Genomic DNA, 18551 nt, shown 5'->3' with positions numbered 1-18551 from the left:
GCTTATATTTGTGCAATTAAAAATAAAAAATGAGAAATTTTATAATTGCCTATATTATTAACATGAATACCTTATCCAAACAAAAAAGCAGCATTGATTCATATTGTGTGTAGTACGAGAGAATACTGTCCTTCATATACAATCGTATTGACTTATAAACATCATGTAAGCTCACATAAAACTAATGCACAACAAAATTGTCTTAATAATAGAGGTGCATACAATCATGTTGTCACATGGTATGTCACAAAATACATGGTATTTTGTCCACAAAGGACCTTCGACATGCATATGTGTTGATAATCTTTATCAAGCATCGAATATAGCTGTTTCATGTGATTCCAGGTGTGTGTGACGTTTACCTTTTGAGGTTTATGTTTTCAACTTTTTAAAAGTGCACTTGTACAGAAGTGAAATTCATCCGTTATCTTCCCTGCCTCCAATACCCTTCCAGGATTTCCCTAGCCCGGCTTCCCGATCTGGACTTCAGTATTTCTCTCCTACATGCAGGAGTCCCCAATGCAAGGTACCTTGCAACACCTTTATTGGTGCACACCAAGTGTTTTGAGAAGATGGGTGGAGCCTGTGTGTCGTGACCCTCTAATATTTTAGCTGGGGCCCTGCCATATTTCATTCGGGGTCAGTCTTAGAGGGAAGCCTTGAGAATTGTTTGCGGAGAGTCCAGCTTGTACCAGTCTGTCTCTTATCTTGTTTTGTAACCGTTTCTACAGCTGGGAGCAGGGGGAGGGTTTGGATGTTTGTTTCTCCAAGTTTCTTACTGTCCAAGGAATGTGTATGAGAGTGCCTTCTTACCCAAAGCTGGAGAAAGAGAAGACATCAGATACCATCTATGCATATATTTTATAATTTTCTTTCAGATTATAACATACTGTGAACTTCAACTCACTCTTCCATATTCTCTATCACTGCTCCATATTTACATTCCTGCTGACATTTCTGTCCCACTTACCGTAATAACTGCAAACTGGAACCTCATCTTCCATATCCCATTTCAATAACAACATATGCATGTTGCTAATCTACTTCTCATCATTTGTACCTACCCTACTTTCAAACTGTCATTTGGGTTTCAAACCCCCCTATCATGAAAGCAAGACTCCATCTCGACCTGCACGCAGCCTTCTCCTCCCAAAAATTTTCGATTAACACGGAATCGTATTTCTAAAGCAAAGCCTACCAAGCCAAAGCTTTGTCACGCGAAGGTGATTACCCTGGAGTATCGGAGACCACAAAAGCTGCCACCATATCATGAAAGCAAGCCTGGGAGAGCCACGCTTGTTTCACTAAAACTCGTCTGGGTTCTTTTCTTTCCAATAATTCCAACCAGCTGAGGCTGTCTCCAACGATTTTTTATTGAAAACAACAGAAATAAAAAGAAATAAAACATGATTTAGCGGTTAAGGGATTGCCTTAGGGTGGATTACTCCTCTTTTGGTTCTTGGTCCCCATCTCCGGGGAACCCATGGCCCCAAGAGATGCTTCTCTGACCACGTCTCAAGATGGAATTCCAAAACCTTTGTTTTCCCCTTCTCAGGAAAACTCTGTTCAGGCCACGAGGTAACTTAGGCCTTTGAAGTTTCATCCTAGCACCTCTGCATAGTTTCCTGTCCTCCCTCCAGGAGATCAAAAGGCAAAGATGCTTTTCAGTCACGTGTGATTTTGCTAGTTTTACAGTACTATTCCGTCACACCCCCATTCTTTTGATCAGTTCTAAATATCTCCAATAATTGATAATGAAATCAGTTTTTAACAATATCTTTTATCTCCTCCATAGGTTTAAGTTCCCATTTATCATTCCTAAAGTTCACCAATTCTCTATACATGAGCCATTTCCCCAGAATAGTCATTTCTGTCCTAGAACAAGTTTCAACTGGGGACAACCATAATGGTGTTGCACTTGCTATAAATATTTAATATTTCAGCCAGACCCAGAGTAGACTCCTTCTAACATAATGATTACAGAATTCTCTTTGCATCTTTCCCTTCTCATACCACAAATAACCATACCAGGGGTAGGGAACCTTTAACACTCAAAGAGCCATTTAGACCCATTTTCCACGGGAAAAGAAAACACTTGGAGCCACAAATAATTTTTGACATTTAAAATAAAGATAACACTATATATATAGGGTTTTTTTTACCTTTTACTCCGCTCATTCTGAGAAGCGCATGGATGCACCCGCCCTGCTGCCTGCAGGGCGGGCAAGGATGAAGCCGGCGGCTCGGCCTCGCTGGCCACCGGGAAAGCGCCCGCCCCGCTCCAATGGGGTGGGCGAGAGGGGAAGCCCGCAGCATGGCCCAGCCGACCATGGGCAGTTGGTATGCCCGCCCTGCTGCCTGCAGGGCGGGCAAGGATGGGGCCGGCGGCTCAGCTCATGGAGCCACAGTGCAAGGGCAGAAGAGCCGCATGCGGCTCTCGAGCCACAGGTTCCCTACCCCTGAACCATACCATCCAAATCTTTGGTGGGGGAGTTTTCAAAGCCTGAGTCAATCGGGTGTGTCTGAGTCAACTGGACGTTTAGCTGCTTCAATGGCTCAGAGGTGATTGTCCACCAACTGGAAATCGTCTCATATTGCTTTGAAAGTAGAGAAACTATTGTATATGTACCTTGGAACTGAGGAGGTATGTAAAAGCACTTATGAAATCCTGCCTCCCTGATGTCAATAGCAATGTGCTGTGGACACACCAGAAAAATGCACTGTCTCAAACTATTCCAAAGATCCACCCACTGCATGTTCAACTCTCCGGGGGTTGCCCTTCAAAATGATTTAAAGACGACTGGGGATAAAATTGGGACTGTCTCATCAGACAGGGGCCTTACAATTTCTCCTCTGAGGTTCTGCCCTACTGGGGAGGGTCCCCATTTCCTGCTCTGGGAGTTTTGGGGACAGAGACTTGAAGGGACTTCAGTTTCTCCTATATGATATATGTCATAATGTCCCACCTCTGAAACTACCTTTTCTCTATGGGAACTGATCTCTGGAGTCTGGAAATCAGCTGTAATTCCAGGAAAACACCAGGCCCCAACTGGAACTCAGCAACCCTCTCATTGGAAGTTCTTGGGGTCACTTTTCCGTCCAGAGGGGTAGGCTCAGCACCTAGGCTTGGCTACCTTCACAGAGGCTTCTGTGGATAGTAAAATGACTATTTTTGGGCGGGGCGGGGGGCTATAAAAGGGCATCTCTTATTCATTATGCCCTGAAAATCAAAAGGTAGAAACCCCAAAGTGGAGGGTGAGAGGAATTGCATCTCCCCATGTCCATGGGGGAAAAGTCGATGTATGGCTACCAATCTTGATCCTCATTGATCTGAGATTGCAAATGCCTCAGCAGACCAGGTACTCAGGAGCAGCAGCAACAGCAGAAGGCCACTGCTGTCATATTCTGCATGTGAGCTCCCAAAGGCTTCTGGTGGGCCACTTTGAGTAGCAGAGTGCTGGACTAGATGGACTCTGGTCTGATCCAGCAGGCTCTTTCTTATGTTCTTAAGGGTGTAAAAAGCTGGGACACAAATATTTAGGCATCAGTCAGCTGTAGGATTCAAATAATTTAACAACTGGTTGTTTACAAGCACCATTTTAACAACCGGTTCTAGCCCCCTTATTATTTAACATCTTCTTACATGACCTCCCCATATCCCTGGCCCGAGTGGATGGGCACAGCCCTAAGATCGGCCCAAAGCATGTCCCTCTCCTGTTATTTGCGGACGATGCAGCCCTATTATCCCTTTCTCGTGTGGGTCTAACAAGACTCCTGCATGGAATCATTGACTTTTGTGAGACAAAATTGATCTTGTGCAGGTGAATCTATGACAAAATCTAAGATCCTGGTTTGGAAAAAAACGGTAAAAAACAAGTCTCTGGAAGATAAAGGGCCACACTACATTAGAGCAAGTTAAAAATTTCAAATATCTTCTAGGTCTCTGGTTTTAGCTTAATAACTTTATCGCATTGGTCCACATATCAAAAAAAGAATATATATATTGGCTCGGGCCCAGTCAAAACGCATAAAATGCCACTAGGAGGTTTTATCATCTCCTAGGGGCAAACCAATATATTCCCCCAGCTCTGCACCTGCAAGTTTTCAAAGCAAGGGGTGAGAGCACAACTGCTCAATGGAGTCGTATTTGGCTAACACCCAGCAACAGATTGCCATTAAGATCATTCCCCATTCTAGAATTTCTGCATAGAATTATTTAGGCGTGCCAAACTGCGTCCCATATGCAGTCCTATGTCTAGAATCTGGCCAATACTCTATAGAGGCCACTATCTGGCTAAACATCATAAAATTTTGGCTGCATATTCACTATTAGAAAGCTCCGACCAACTCACTGAAAGCTGGCTTAACTCACCTTGGAGAACTCCCATCGCACTCTAAATGGTTGCACAATGTACCAATAGTTGTAACAAAGATTGCTTGAATTGGGCTATGGAGGTAGTGACTCTCTGAACATGCCTAACCAAGTACTGAGACATTTGCCCTCATCAAAGAGCTGGCTACTAGCAATGGATTATCAACAACTGCAGAGCTTGGCCAACAAATCCTGCTGCAGCCAATGTATGCGGTAAGCATTCCATTTGTGCAGGGAAACCCAGCCTACTATATTTGTAGCTTTACCAACCCTATATATAGGGAGAGCCTACATGCTGGCTATAGGGTTTAATATTATGCCATCCCCGGGCTCCATAGAGGAAGACTCAAGGGCCTACCAAGCAGACAAAGAGGCTTTGCCCTGCAGCCCAGGGCAGCGTTGGATTCCATTGCGCACATTCTCCCTCCACTGCCCACTTTACCCAGGAAACCAAGATCCAGCTTATTGAGTACAAAATCATTGACTCTATAGAAAACCCCTGACCAGAGAGCTTGATAAAGTAAATATGCTCTTAAACTGCAATGACCTTGACTGTTGTCTCGCAGTGGCAAAGTTTCTGGCTGAAGTTTGCGAGCTGAACTTATGATCCAGTGTGAAGTTTTATCTAGTAATTTTTAACTGTATTTATATTGTATGTTCTATATGCCAATAAAGGCTTATTGAAATTGACTAGATGGACTCTGGTCTGATCCAGCAGGCTCTTTCTTATGTTCTTAAGGGTGTAAAAAGCTGGGACACAAATATTTGGGCATCAGTCAGCTGTAGGATTCAAATAATTTAACAACTGGTTGTTTACAAGCACCATTTTAACAACCGGTTCTGCCGAAGTGGTGCAAACCTGCTGAATCCCACCAATGGTGTCAGTATACAAAATGAGACAGAACAGTTAGATACTGTGAAAAGAAAACTTCTGTCTGGTTCAAAAAACAGTGTTAAAACTAAACCTTTAATAGAAATAATTAAAAAGTCTATATAAAAAACCCAAAATTCCAACCATCAAGAAAATTACACTATGGGGATAACACAATGCAAACAATAAGGGGATCCCAAAATATATGCTTAAAACTCAAAGTCTCTGTATAAGTGGTATTCCTTTAGGGAAAATCCAAAGATAGCATGAATAGGAAGGATTCCTACTGCCAGATGTTTAACTGGGTTCCTCTTCAGGCAGTAAGCTGTTGAAGTTTTGGTTGAATATGGATCGAGCCCCTTCTACGCGTGTGCAATTAAGAAAGTTCTTTCAAGCAGGCATTTGCAAAAGAAGATAAACTAACTTTTAATTCAGACAACTTCGTGTCACAAACATTGTTCCAAGGAAAAGTGACAGAAATGTAGAAAACTGCATAACAAGTAGATTGGTTTGCTCAGGAACAGTCAGTGATGCCATGTGCTCAGTACCAAGTCAGAGGGAGAGAGATGTCGTTAGAGAAAGATGGCCGTGCCGGAGGAGGAGGAGGAAGTTGGTAGGCGGAGTTAAATATAGAGGGCAAATAATACAACAGGACAGTCCAAAGACATATAATGCCCTCCCCACGTGGTTCAGGCATGCAATAGTCTTCTATTCCAACATAAGCCACATACAGACATCAGATATTCAAAATAACAGTTAGTGGTAGTATTGACCCAGGTGAGGTCAACACTTTCAACCTGGTCTTCCTCAGCCACAACAACCCTGCAGAGACCACATTATAATAACAATACACAAACAGAAAGGATAACTGAAAACCAAAATACAGTGGAACCTCGGTTTTCGTTGATAATCTGTCCGAAAAGAATCGATGAAAACCGAAACCGATGAAAAACAAGGCAAACTTTTCCATAGGAATCAATGGACCAATGTCACACCAGAAAGCTGTCCAAAGAGGTCTAATTTCTGACGCCTCTTTAAGATTTGTCTGAAATGGGGCAAGACATTGTCATTAAACAAGTTGCAGACACGGCCTGCAACAACTTTGTCTGAGTGATTTTTATCCACAAACCCCTGCACCTTGCTGCAAATCGACGAAAACCGAGGCAAATCAATGAAAACCAAGACAAATTTTTCACAGAAAAAAGCGATGAAAACTGAAACCAATGAAAACTGAATGCAATGAAACCGAGGTTCCCCTGTAATCAAATACATAAACATCAACATGGTACATACTTACATATACAGAGAGAGATAGGGCATTTAGCCCGCAATCATAACTTTATCAAGTAACAAGCCACATGCATCCAAACACAGTGGGTAAAGATTCAAGCAAATGGATGAAACATTGCCAATGATTAGCAAAGCCAGCAAAAAATAGCCAAACCCACTATCTCACATTGTTTGCAGCTGTTACAGCCAGAGATAGACAGAACTTAAAGCTTCCGGTCGAATTCCGAATCATCTTCAAGGTGTGGGTTTTGACCTTTAAGGCTTTGCACGGCCTGGGACCCTCGTACCTGCGGGACCGCATCACCCCATATGTCCCTACTCGGCCACTGCGATCGGCAGAGGCCAATCTGCTGGTGACCCCCGGCCCCTCGATGATGCAGCTGGCCTCCACACGGGCCAGAACTTTTACAGCACTGGCCCCGGCCTGGTGGAACACCCTTCCTCCAACTGTCCGGGCCCTGCAGGACTTGGGTGAGTTCCGCAGGGCCTGCAAGACTGAGTTGTTCCACCGGGCCTTTGGAGTGTCCGGCCACTGATGTGGTGCCCCCTACTGCTCTTTATGGCCCCTGTTTTGGGGCTGGCACATCAGGGTCCCCTCATATTGAGGGGCCCACCGTCCCCCCCTTTCTCCTGGGGGTAGGTTTTAACTTGGATCCGGATGCCTGTTTATCTATGTATTAATCTGTTTTCGCTGTTTTAAGTATTTTTAAGTATTTTATTGATGACTTGAGATGGAGCCTATGTATTTATATTGTATGTGTGATTTGCTCCTGAATTTTGTTGTTCACCGCCCGGAGCCCTTCGGGGATCGGGCGGTATAGAAATTGAAACAATCAATCAATCAATCAATCAATCAATCAAAGAGACATAACAAGATTTTAGAATTAAAGAAACATGAAAATAATTACAAATAACACCTTGGATCCGAATCCTGATTCAAGCCCCAACTTATCTGAAAAATGTTCAGTTTAAATATCCACCTAGCTTCTTCTATAAGCAGAATTTGGGGCACATTTTCAATAATGTGTTTTGAATGATGTTTGTACAAAACCGAAAACCTCATGTCTCTGTATGGTTTGTTTGATTATAATTTTTTAATTGATATCTTGGATTGTTACAGATTTATGTTATACATCTTTATGTTTCATCCTCCATATCCTTTTACCCCCTTCCCCCCTTCTGCTTTAAATGTGCAGCAGCAGGTCCATTCTTTCTAGTCTTCTTTTCCAGTTTTCTTCTGTGATTCCAATTTAGTTTAACCAGTCTTTGAATTCAGTCCAGATCCACTTTTGTTTTTCTTGCCATATTTGGTTTCTTGACATTATGTCAAAAATTTCTAATTGTATTTGTTCCCATATATATTCCAACCATTTCTGTACTGTCCAGATTCTTTTGTCTTTCCACCCTAATGCTATTACTGCATGGGCCGCTCTGATCATAAGTTTAAATAGCATTCTCTTTCTTTGTTCTATTATTGTATATTCCAGTATACCTATAAATAATAGATCTATGTTTATCTTTACTTTCACATACTTTTCCATATACATTGTAACATTTCCCCACAGGTGTTTTACCTCTGGACATTCTAACCACATATGGGTATAAATTGCATTTTTATCCCCACAATGTCAACATTTTGGGCTGAGTCCACTTATCATATATGCCAACTGTTTCGGTGTTCTATACCATTTTAATATTAGTTTCTTCTCCAATTCTGCATATTTCTCAATTTTTATCTTATTTATATTTTCTATTATTTGTTTTATAAAATCTATGCCTTTTACTCCATCTTGTTGCCATTTTTCCATTACAGCTCTTACCATAAATTCTTGATCTTCTATCACATATTTATATAAAACTCCTAGCATTTTTCCTTTCCTTTCATTGTATATTTTTACACAATTTTTCATTATACAATCTCCTTCTATCCTGGAAACTTTTATCTTTTCCCAAATTCCTCTTAGTACCCACCAGTTCTCGGTGCCTCCTTTTTCTCTTTCATTATATAATTTTTTTCTCTTTCATTATATAAATGTGCTACTTTTTGTAGTCCTTGTCTTTGTAGAGATCTTATTACTTGGCCTCCCTCCTTACCGACCATGCTCCCTATTGGTGCCGTGTCCAGAATTCCTGGCATCCAATTCCCTTTCCATTTCTCCGAAATCTCCGATATCACTTTTCGGGGGCCTATTGGTTTTTGTCTTTCTGTTTTTGAACAACTTGAATATATTCCAAAGCTACCAATATTCAGATTCATCTCATTTTCAAATTTAATCCATCTATCTTTTTTATCTATTGGAATTCCCATCAAACTTTTTATTTGAAATGCCTCATAATATTTCTGTAGTTTGGGGATTCCCCAACCCATTAGATTTTTAGACATATAAACTATTCTATTAAGCACCCTTGGTTTCTTTTGATTAAAAACCCATAATTTAATTTTCTTATCCCATTCTTCAAACTGTTTCTTCTTAATCTCTAATGGTAGAGTATGAAATAGAAGAGTTTTGGCATTATACATATTTTAATGCCATAATTCTCCTAGAAATAGATAGATTCTTCCCTTGCCAATCTTTTAGTTGCTTTGTTATTTTTCCCATATTACTTCATAATTATATTTAAACATCTTCTCCTTTTTATTTGTTAATGTTATGCCTAGTGTTTGCATATAATGTTGTACCATAGGTTCCTCAACCTTTTAAAATCTGATATTGGAGGAATGCTCCAAAATTCGTAGTTTAATCGGTTGACGAGTACAACCAACATAAAACACTTGACAGGCACACGAGATTAAATATATACACTCCTTGGTGTTACAATTCAAAAAATTATTGAGAATATATCTGAAGAAATTCTTGAGTAGTGATGACCAAAGCACATGCCCTGCAATTACCACAAGCATCGTGACCTTTAACAACAGGGAAATGAATCTCAGAAGGCTCAATATCAATTCTCAAATTTAGGCACATGTTGAACTCAAACTCAAATTTTTAGATTTTCTGAAACCAATCTTGGGGCATAGGCTACAACTTGGAAGTGATCTGACTATGTGCCAATGTTGATTGATGATCCCATGGAAAAGAAAACTTGCTTTGTAATTCAGTTGTGCAAAGTCTGGTTGTAGTGATGATAGGACATTTTGTTCATGCTCAGTCACATGGTCAGCCAGTGGAAAGTTAGGTCAAAAAAGAAGTAAAAAAGGAGCATTCACTGAATTGGGGTGCTGTGTGGTTTCCAGGCTGTATGGCCGTGTTCTAGCAGCATTCTAGAACATGGCCATACAGCCTGGAAACCACACAGCACCCCAGTGATTCCAGCTGTGAAAGCCTTCGACAATACATTCACTGAATGTTAAGAACAGACTCTGTGCCTGGAGTTCCCAGCACATGGTGTCCAGAAACAGCAGGCCTTGTGATTGGCCACTGAAGATCCAGTTGGCTTTGAATATTAAAATACCTTCTTACAGAGGCAGCTGGCATTCATGTTTGTTTTCTTCTTTCTCACTCCTCTACCCATTCTGTACCCGTCTTCTCCCTCCCCACCACTATGTGTTTGGCTCTGCCTCCTGAAGCAGCCATCTGGGGTTTGCTCTATCTCCTGCAGTAACCATTTTGGAGTTTCACCCCAGTACACTAAGTAAGAATTTAAACTGGCACCCCAAGCTCAGGCCCCTTCCGCACACGCAAAATAATGTGTTTTCAAATCACTTTCACAACTGTTTGCAAGTGGATTTTGTATTTCGCGCAGCTTCAAAGGGCACTGAAAGCAGTTTGAAAGTGCATTATTCTGCATGTGCGGAATGAGCCTCAGAAAGGAGGGGAGCCTTGCTCTTAGCAGACTAGACCTTAATAGTGATCACTTTAACTAAAGCATGAAAGTCAAAGCACCGTTTCCTATGGTCGCAACCAACTTCTCATTAGAACATTTATTACAATTTCAAAATTCCAAATGGATCAAATATTTTATTGGCAATGGCTCCCATTTCTTATTAATTTTAGGAAATAACATCTATTTAAAAATTGAATAGTTTAGCAGAAAAATTGAATATGACAAAATTTGCTCTCTCCACATCCCTGTCAATCTTCTTGAACAGTGCAGTGAAAAGGAAATTTTACTTCAATGGGCTTTAAAAGAATCACTTCAGTCCTGCAATTATACAGAAACATAGTTGTGATGATAGCCACGAAGAGCTGTTTTTTAGTGTTTGATGGGGGGAGGTGAAGAGAGAAGCAAGGACTTCACTGAATGAACCTAACACTTCAAAGGAGACCCCTCCTCCAATGGCTTTCGGGAGAGGCGCCAGTTGGGACAGAAAAAGTAAGGCCTCAAGGGATCCAGGTGAAAGCTGTTTCCTGTGGTAGCTGCACAGCCCCCAAATGGCAACCAGAACAACATTCATCACAATTACAAAATGCTAAATGGACCCAATATTTTATTTGCAATTTATTTACTACCAATTTTAGCAAACAAGGACTACTAAAAATTGAACGTTCAGCAGAAAAAGTTATGTACTACCAAATTTTCACTCTCCACATGTCTGTCAACCTTCTTGAACAATGGGATCAAAAGGAAAGTTTACTTCAATGGGATCTGAAACTGATGGGAAACAAGTCATTCTGCTAAGCATTACTTAGTCATTCTTCCAACTCAATGGAAAAATTTACAGCCGGCCTCCTATCTGAAGGAAGGAGAGGGCATTGGAAAGATCCCATCCAATGCTTCCTAAGAACCTCACATTTGACACCTGAACAAAGACTCCAGCAGAGACAGTGCCTGGACTCTCGAAGTCCACCAGAATATTCCAGATCCCAAAGAACTGAGGAACCGAGAGAATCTTTGGGGATCCCGTGGCATGTGTCAAGCAGTGGTTCCCTAGCTCCACTTCTGGGACCCATCAGCCACATAGGACTAGAACCACAAGAGGATGATGCCTCTGAAAAGCTGCAGCTCCAAACCCCTACCTGAAACATGGATGGAGAAGGAACCAACATCCAGTTGTTTAAACCTAGAGATTGATGTCACTTTTCTCTGGGTTAGATGTTGGAATTGCGAGATTACATTGGGAGGTTTCTGAGGCCGTTTCCGCATGGGCAAAAAACGACGGCCTGGGGGCGGTAAAAACGCCGCCCCCAGGCTGCCGTTTGCACAGGCGCCGCTGCTGCAACGCAGCAGCGGCGACCTGACTACGCTTCCCCTCCCCCAGGGCGGCGTCAGGCCGCCCTAAACAACAACCCTTTAAAGGGTTGTTGTTGAGGGGGAAGCGTCTTCCCGGCGGCGCGGTGCGAACCGCACCGCCGGGAAGACGCTGTCTCCCTTCTCCGTCCCACTCACCTTGTTCCTGTCGTCGCCTGCTGGCCGTCGAAGCCCCGCCCACGCTGTCCTCCGACCTCCAGGGGTCGGAGGGCAGCGTGGGTGGGGCTTCGACGGCCAGCAGGCGACGACAGGGACAAGGTGAGTGGGACGGAGAAGTGGGAAGAGGCGGCTCCGTGCAGAGCCGCCTGCCATTTGCCGGCCTCTACTGAGGCCACCCGCATGCGTGCATGCGAACGGCCTCCGCCTCCACGCCGGCGGAATTCTCGCTGGCGTGGAGGCGCCTGCACGGCTGTGCGGAAATGGCCTGAGTTTCTCATCCACAACAGGAGAACTCAAAAACATTCAAACAATAGGGGTGCTGTGTGGTTTCCGGGCTGTATGGCCGTGTTCTAGCAGCATTCTCTCCTGACGTTTCGCCTGCATCTGTGGCTGGCATCTTGAAGATGCCAGCCACAGATGCAGGTGAAACGTCAGGAGAGAATACTGCTAGAACACGGCCATACAGCCCGGAAACCACAAAGCACCCCAGTGATTCCAGCTGTGAAAGCCTTCAACATTACATTCTAACAATTACTAAAAAAATTATTTTTTGGCACACAACCAACCAAAATAACAGGCATCCTTTACCAGGAAAAGGGCTTCCTAAAATGGTGAGAGGGCCCTCCTTGCAAATCTTCAGCAGGTGTGGCAAGCAGGCATCATTTAAGGGAGTGAGGCTGGGGAGATGAGGGGTTTGCTGGTTTCTTCTCAACTCATTTTATTGAAAGATGTCTATGTAGCACCTAGGCTCTTAGACAAAATCATGTAACAATAATGGAAATACATGGGACAGAAAGATTCAGAAAAAAATAAACATTACATACATTTTGTAAGATAGCAGATTAATACTACAGTTCAAACAGCCACAGAATAAATAAGCCCTGAATGAAAGGCAGGTTGAATTTTTACTGCAGCTAAGAAATATTTTGTACAACCTTAGAGATACGATAATCCTCAGAATGGCTGGAAAAAGATAGAAAGAAGGGAGGCGAGTGGTTATCAGTGAAGCCAAATGACATAAAAAATCTTAATGGATGAATGAGGAAACTAATTGCTAAAAATAAAAAGAAGCAAAGGATTGTAGAAATACAATCAACAACCTCAATGTAGCATTCCAGGTATGCACACATAGGAATAAAGAGAACTCTCATAATATTAGTGTAAAGGAACACAAAAGAACACAAAAGGAAGAAAAAGAGTACTAATCAGGCCACCTGAATATCTTTCTACATTCTAAGTATTCAAAAGATCTCTTCTTTGTGTGAGTTCATTGATGCTGCTGAAGAGTGTCATTCCAACTGTATCTCTTTCCACACTCTGGGCATTCAAAAGGTCTCTCCTTTGTGGGAGTTCTTTGATGTTTTTTAAGATCACCACTGTGACTGAATCTCTTTCCACACTCTAAGCATTCAAAAGGTCTCTCCTTTGTGTGAGTTCTGTGATGCTGTTGAAGATGCCTACTCTGACTGAATCTTTTTCCACACTCTGAGCATTCAAAAGGTCTTTCATTTGTGTGAGTTCTTTGATGTTGAAGAGTGCTATTCAGACTGAATCTCTTTCTACACTCTGAGCATTCAAAAGGTCTCTCCTTTGTGTGAGTTCATTGATGCTGTTGAGGAGTGCTACTCTGACTGAATCTCTTTCCACACTCTGAGCCTTCAAAAGGTCCCTCCTTTGTGTGAGTTCTTTGATGCCGTTGAAGAGTGCTACTCAGACTAAATCTCTTTCCACACTCTGAGCATTCAAAAGGTCTCTACTTTGTGTGAGTTTTATGATGTTGAAGAGTGCTATTCAGACTGAATCTCTTTCTACACTCTGAGCATTCAAAAGGTCTCTCCTTTGTGTGAGTTCATTGATGCCGTTGAGGAGTGCTACTCTGACTGAATCTCTTTCCACACTCTGAGCCTTCAAAAGGTCCCTCCTTTGTGTGAGTTCTTTGATGCCGTTGAAGATTGCTACTCCGACTAAATCTCTTTCCACACTCTGAGCATTCAAAAAGTCTCTCCTTTGTGTGAGTTATTTGATGCTGTTGAAGATGACCATTGTGACTGAATCTCTTTCCACACTCTGAGCATTCAAAAGGCCTCTCCTTTGTGTGAGTTCTTTGATGCACGTGAAGATTGCTGCTCCGACTGAATCTCTTTCCACACTCTGAGCATTCAAAAGGTCTCTCCTTTGTGTGAGTTCTTTGATGCTGTTGAACAGTGCTACTCAGACTGAATCTCTTTCCACACTCTGAGCATTCAAAAGGTCTCTCCTTTGTGTGAGTTATTTGATGTTTTTTAAGATCACCACTGTGACTGAATCTCTTTCCACACTCTGAGCATTCAAAAGGTCTCTCCTTTGTGTGAGTTCTGTGATGCTGTTGAAGATTGCTACTCCGACTGAATCTCTTTCCACACTCTGAGCATTCAAAAGGTCTCTCCTTTGTGTGAGTTCTTTGATGTTTTTTAAGATCACCGCTGTGACTGAATCTCTTTCCACATTCTGAGCATTCAAAAGGTCTCTCCTTTGTGTGAGTTTTGTGATGCTGTTGAAGATTGCTACTCCGACTGAATCTCTTTCCACACTCTGAGCATTCAAAAGGTCTCTCCTTTGTGTGAGTTCTTTGATGCTCTTGAAGACTGCTACTCCAACTGAATCTCTTTCCACACTCTGAGCATTCAAAAGGTCTCTCCTTTGTGTGAGTTCTTTGATGCTCTTGAAGACTTCTACTCCGACTGAATCTCTTTCCACACTGTAAGCATTCAAAAGGGCTCTTTGTGTGAGTTCTTTGATGGTTTAGAAGAGTGCTACTCTGAATGAATCTCTTTCCACACTCAGAGCATTCAAAAGGTCTCTCCTTTGTGTGAGTTCTTTGATGCTGTTGAAGAGTGCTACTTAGACTGAATCTCTTTCCACACTCTGAGCATTCAAAAGGCCTCTCCTTTGTGTGAGTTCTTTGATGCACTTGAAGATTGCTACTCCAACTGAATCTCTTTCCACACTCTGAGCATTCAAAAGGTCTCTCCTTTGTGTGAGTTCTTTGATGCTGTTGAAGAGTGCTACTCTGACTGAATCTCTTTCCACACTCTGAGCATTCAAAAGGTCTCTCCTTTGTGTGAGTTCTTTGATGCTGTTGAAGAGTGCTACTCTGACTGAATCTCTTTCCACACTCTGAGCATTCAAAAGGTCTCTCATTTGTGTGAGTTCTTTGATGCTCTTGAAGATTGCTACTCCAACTGAATCTCTTTCCACACTCTGAGCATTCAAAAGGTCTCTCCTTTGTGTGAGTTCTTTGATGGCGTTGAAGACAGCTAGTGTGACTGAATCTCTTTCCACATTCTAAGCATTCAAAAGGTCTTTCATTTGTGTGAGCTCTTTGATGCCGTTGAAAAGTGCTACTGCGACTGAATCTCTTTCCACACTCTGAGCATTCAAAAGACCTTTCCTTTCTGTGCCTTCTTTGGTGCACAAGGAGTTTTGATCTGCAGGTGAAGAACTTTCTGCACCAACAGCATTTATGGTCCCTCAGTTTACCGCTATTTGGAATCTGTACATTACCCTTTCTTTTACCAGAGAAGGTCATTCCCCTCTCCAAGAAGATTAGTGGCTTCTCTCCTGAATGAGTCGTTTGGTGTTGGAAAAGACTTTTGCCATAGTCTGAGCAGGTATAAAGTTTCTCTCTCTTGTGTTTTACTTGTTGCCAAAGGAGCTCTACTCTACAAAGGAAAGTCTTGTCACACTCCAAGCATTGATGTGTTTTCTTTCCAGTGTGCCTTTGCAAATGGATCTTGCATTGGCTTTTATGTGAGAAGTTCATGGCACACTCTGTGCACTTATATGCAGGAATTTCACAGAAGTTTACTTCTTTGGATTGAACAGGCTTATCCCTCATCTTGTCTGCATGGCTTCCCTCCTGTTTCTGTGGTCTGTCTGTGTCCTGAAACTTTCCTTCAGAAACTTCATCCTCATCTTTTTCCATAGAGGACCCCTGGAATACCCCCACCGTCTCCTCTACATGTGCTGCTGGAAAACAGAACGAGGTCTAGTCAGCACCTTGACAACAAGCCAATCCAACCATCAAGCACTGCTCATTACTGGATAAACATGACCTTTATCAAACCATTCTTCCCCTCAACTTTCCTCTCAACTAAGCTGTGGGTCACACCTGATGCCCAGCCTAGCCCTCCAGGTCAGATGTTTTTATATTTTATTCCTCTCCAAACTCTGTAAAGGGTTTAGGTGGAAAGAAATTGTTCCCCACTATTCACAGTTGACTTGTCACTTAGCTCTTTTGAGCCTCAGCCACTGATGATGAAATAGAAGAGGAAGAAAAAGCTTTTATATCCCACTTTTCCCTACCATAAAGTTCTTCAAAGCCACTTGCAAATCACATTCCTTTTCCCTCCCCACAACAGGCACCATGTGAGCTAAGTAGGACTGAGAGACATCTGAGAGAACTGGGCCTGGCTCAAGGTCACGCAGCAGGCTTCATGTGGAAGAGTAAGGACTCCAACCCCTCTCTCCAGATTGGAGTCCACCGCTTTTAACCATTAAGCCATGCTGGCTCTCCACAAGGATTTGCCATGATCTACTGCAACCACACAAAAAGGCTCCTCCTAGCTGTGATGAAAGCCATTACGATCTGGTTTTCAGCATTTGCTAGGAGAAGCCGGGTCATCACTGGGTCAACCCAACACTTCAAAGAAGAGCCCTGTGGTTTTTGGAAGAGGTTCTAGTTGGGGGCAAGACGGGTAAGGCCCAAAGGCATCTAGGCAACAGTTATAGAAAAAGGCCTTAAAAAGTTTATCGATTGGTGGTCTCCTCTCTTAGCTTCACTGTTCACCACAGTAAATAGTACTGGCATTGTCCCTACTTGATGGACAAATTTCATTGTAACCTCAGTATTTAAAAAGGGAGATCATTCTTTTCCAGGCAATTATAGACCCATCAGCCTGCTCTCGATTACTGGAAAGCTTTACGCTAAATTTTTGTTGAACATACTTTCATCTTGGATTGATGCGAACAAGATCTTGGGTCCAGAACAAGTTGGTTTTAAAAAAGGGCATTCCACCTTAGACTATTATATGGTCCCTAATTTGATTATGTCTAAATATGCTAAGAGAGGCAAAGTCAGCCTCTACACTGCCTTTCTCAATCTTAAAGGGGTCTTCGACTCAGTCATCAGGGAGCTCCTATGGCAGAAAGCTGAGGTTATGAGAATTGATACCAGACCCCAAGTGCTTATAAAAGCCTTGCACACTAACACCATGTGCCAAGCAAAATGTCCTCCCTTTGGTCAACTGATGAGAAGGAACACAAATGGTGGCAAAAGAGAAGTAAGTTAGCTGTAAAGGCTACAAACATCAGGGCCAGCAACAAACAGTTCTTCAAGTACATCAAACATAAGAAGCCAGCGAGAGAAATGGTAGGCTCGTTAGATGACGAAGGAACAAAAGGTGTGCTAAAAGTTGACAGGGAGATTGCAGAGAAGCTGAATGAATTCTTTGCATCTGTCTTCACCCAAGAGGAGGTGAGGAAAATTCCTGCACCTGAACCATACTTCTTAGGAGGCAAATCCAAGGGAACTGTAGCTACATAGTGGTAGATGTAAGGAAGAAGTTCTAGTAGCCATTGATAAACTAAATGCTACTCTCAAATCCTCTTCCCCTGATTACTGTATTCATCCAAGAAACTTTAAAGAGCTCAAGCATGAAATTGCTGATCTTCTCACTTTAATATGCAACTTATCCCTGAAATCAGGCTCCATCCCTGAAGATTGGAAGATGGCCAATGTCACACCAATCTTTAAGAAAGGGTCTAGGGGGGACCCAGGAAATTACAGGCCAGTCAGTTTGACATCCGTTCCTGGTAAATTAGTAGAATCTATAGCTAAAAGTAAAATTATAAAACATGTAGAAAAGCAAGACCTGCTGAGAAAGAATCAGCATGGCTTTTGCAGAGGCAAATCCTGTCTTACAAACTTACTAGAGTTCTTTGAGGGTATAAACAGGCATGTGGATAAGGGGGAACCAGTGGACATTGTCTACTTGGATTTCTGAAAAGCTTTTGATAAAGTTCCCTACCAGAGACTATTGAGAAGACTATTGCTACCATGTTTCCCTGAAAATAAGAGAGGGTCTTATATTAATTTCTGCAACAAAAGATGCATTAGGGCTTATTTTGGGGGTAGGGCTTATATTCGGGGAAATACGGTACACAAGTCATTAAGGCAGGCTCTCAGCAGTCCCTTGCTTCCCCCTTCACGTGTGACACAAGCTGCATCCTGATCGTCAGGGAGCACAGGACATTGTCTGCGATTGTGATCTGCAACTACCGGTAGGGCTTATTTTTGGAGGAGGGCTTATATTTTAAGCATCCCCCAATAGTCCTGAAAAATCATAATAGGGCATATTTTGGGATAGTTCTTATTTTCGGGAAAACACAGTATCAAGGAATAAGAGGGGAAATCCTCTTATGGATTAAAAACTGGTTGAGAAACAAGAAGCAAATGGGTGGGTGTACATGGGAAGTTCACACAATGGAGTGATGTAGAGAGTGGTGTCCCCCAGGGATCCATCTTGGGACCAGTGCTCTTTAACCTATTCATAAATGACCTAAAAATAGGGGTGGGTAGCGTGGTGGCCAAGTTTGCGGATGATACCAAATTATGTAGGGTGGTGA

The 18551-nt window shown here is 42.4% G+C and overlaps 3 protein-coding genes across 3 annotated transcripts in view; 1 reads left to right on the top strand and 2 right to left on the bottom strand.

Annotated features, from left to right (window-relative positions):
- The window catches only part of TAP2 (transporter 2, ATP binding cassette subfamily B member), a 1062867-nt gene that overhangs the window by 324456 nt on the left and 719860 nt on the right, over window positions 1-18551 (bottom strand). The gene's annotated exons all lie outside the window — the stretch shown is intronic.
- LOC125428531 (zinc finger protein 708-like) overlaps window positions 1-18551 on the top strand; it is a 1111878-nt gene that overhangs the window by 542197 nt on the left and 551130 nt on the right. The window lies entirely within an intron of this gene.
- Window positions 12368-18551, bottom strand: part of LOC125428560 (zinc finger protein 420-like) — a 469229-nt gene continuing 463045 nt past the window's right edge. The window contains exons 6-7 of the mRNA XM_048488868.1: window positions 13970-15893; window positions 12368-13387 (exon numbers count right to left, since the gene is read on the bottom strand). Coding sequence (XP_048344825.1) covers window positions 13153-13387; window positions 13970-15893 — 2159 coding nt within the window. The 3' untranslated portion in view covers window positions 12368-13152. The remainder of the gene's footprint in view (window positions 13388-13969; window positions 15894-18551) is intronic.

This window comes from Sphaerodactylus townsendi, linkage group LG03, assembly GCF_021028975.2.
Source record: "Sphaerodactylus townsendi isolate TG3544 linkage group LG03, MPM_Stown_v2.3, whole genome shotgun sequence".
In the NCBI taxonomy this organism is placed as follows: Eukaryota; Metazoa; Chordata; class Lepidosauria; order Squamata; family Sphaerodactylidae; genus Sphaerodactylus; species Sphaerodactylus townsendi.
This window is presented reverse-complemented; position numbering and strand designations above follow the sequence as displayed.